The sequence below is a fragment of the Adiantum capillus-veneris genome, chromosome 10 (genome assembly GCF_014529385.1).
Source record: "Adiantum capillus-veneris isolate H3 chromosome 10, ASM1452938v2, whole genome shotgun sequence".
NCBI classification, from domain to species: Eukaryota; Viridiplantae; Streptophyta; class Polypodiopsida; order Polypodiales; family Pteridaceae; genus Adiantum; species Adiantum capillus-veneris.
In genome coordinates this window covers 68179842-68181147 of record NC_140940.1, presented here as the reverse complement: position 1 = coordinate 68181147, position 1306 = coordinate 68179842, and the positions used below count along the sequence as shown (strand labels likewise).

The window sequence follows — 1306 nt, the reverse complement described above, 5'->3', positions numbered from 1 at the left end:
TCACATTTTTAAATTTGACCATTTTCTTTTGAATATTTTGCAAATTGAAAAAAAAAATAGACAATATATTTAAGTGTAACACTTGTCCCGCATTTCTAAATTCTTGGTTGATGAAATATGAATCACCCAAGTATTGTGAAACTTTAGTGTTGAGACCTTGCCATGCTTGACATACATGAGCTGGTATAGGTAAGATGGAAGATGAGACCTTTTTATCTTTGAGCTGGCTCTTTACTGATTGAAAAAAAAATGCTTTCATATCCTTTTTGACTGATGCCACAATTATCTATGACACTTTGAACATCTAAAGTATCAATGGTTGTGCTTTGTAGAAATTTATTGATTATATCCTGCTTTATCTTCTTGAACTTTGAGGCATCCAAAATCTCTTTTGCAACATGAGGTGCAATCAAAGAGGAGGATGAAGATTTGGCCATTTGAGGATCAATATTTTCCTTTTCAGGATGAAGCATGCCTCTTCAAAAACATATTTTTGATTAGCTAATAATCAATACTTTGTTACAACAAGAATATGTATTAAAACGGTATACCTTATTGCTTGAATCATGCGCTTAAGATCTCCACTTTCAACTTTGAGGGTCTCAATGTTGGAAACACTTCTATATCTTTGACGAAGACCAAGTGGAGTGGTTTTTATCCTCGTCCTTCTCACCTCCTTTTCAAGCTCAGCAATGGTTTCTTTGGAGGATAATATTTTGTTCTTCAAAAGTGTTTGTTCTTGCAAAAGCTTACTATTTCGCATTGATAAATTGAACAAAGATGCTTGTTGCTGCTTCAATATCTCTAGATTTATCATTGCTTGTTGTGTATTCTTCATCACCAAGTTATTGCAATAACCCAAGAGAACATGAGACCCATCCCCAACAAAACGTAATAGAGATGTAAGATTATTAAATGGAGGAGTAGACATAGCAAGGGGATCCATAGGATAAAGTGTTCCATCACACAAAAGATCAAGTATGTCGCAAGTGATCCATCTGCATCTTAGTAAGTGTGAAAGATCTATTCCTTTTTTGAATGGGCTCATAATTTGTGTCTATGTCTATATGAAGATGATATTTATGCTTAAGGAGTAAAGACGATTGGCTGTTAGATTGTGCATTCTCCATAATCAAGGATTGTTTATCAAAATGGTTGATCTTTGTAAAAGTTTCTCATAGAAATAGATTGGTGCTGCCACCAAACTTCTTTTAGCTCAAATGAGTTTGAACTTTCCCTCTCTTATTTCAAAGTAGAACGTCTATTTAGATCTTGTAAGATCCTTCAAGGCACAAAATTTTAGCAA

The 1306-nt window shown here is 33.9% G+C and overlaps 1 protein-coding gene across 1 annotated transcript; it reads right to left on the bottom strand.

The window, feature by feature from the left end:
* Positions 1-212: 212 nt before the first annotated feature.
* On the bottom strand, positions 213-946 carry LOC147449004 (uncharacterized). Its single transcript, XM_086521491.1, has 2 exons — positions 552-946; positions 213-477 (listed from the first exon to the last, which is right to left on the bottom strand). The coding sequence occupies exons 1-2, from the start codon at positions 944-946 to the stop codon at positions 213-215; spliced, it is 660 nt and encodes a 219-aa protein (XP_086377617.1).
* Between the last annotated feature and the right edge of the window lie 360 nt (positions 947-1306).

Excerpts from the sequence above, each read along its gene's own strand:
- LOC147449004 (XM_086521491.1), bottom strand. The coding sequence starts at position 946 with ATGGATCCCCTTGCTATGTCTACTCCTCCATTTAATAATCTTACATCT. Across the intron at positions 478-551 it reads CGCATGATTCAAGCAATAAG|AGGCATGCTTCATCCTGAAA; the intron begins GTATACCGTTTT and ends ATGTTTTTGAAG.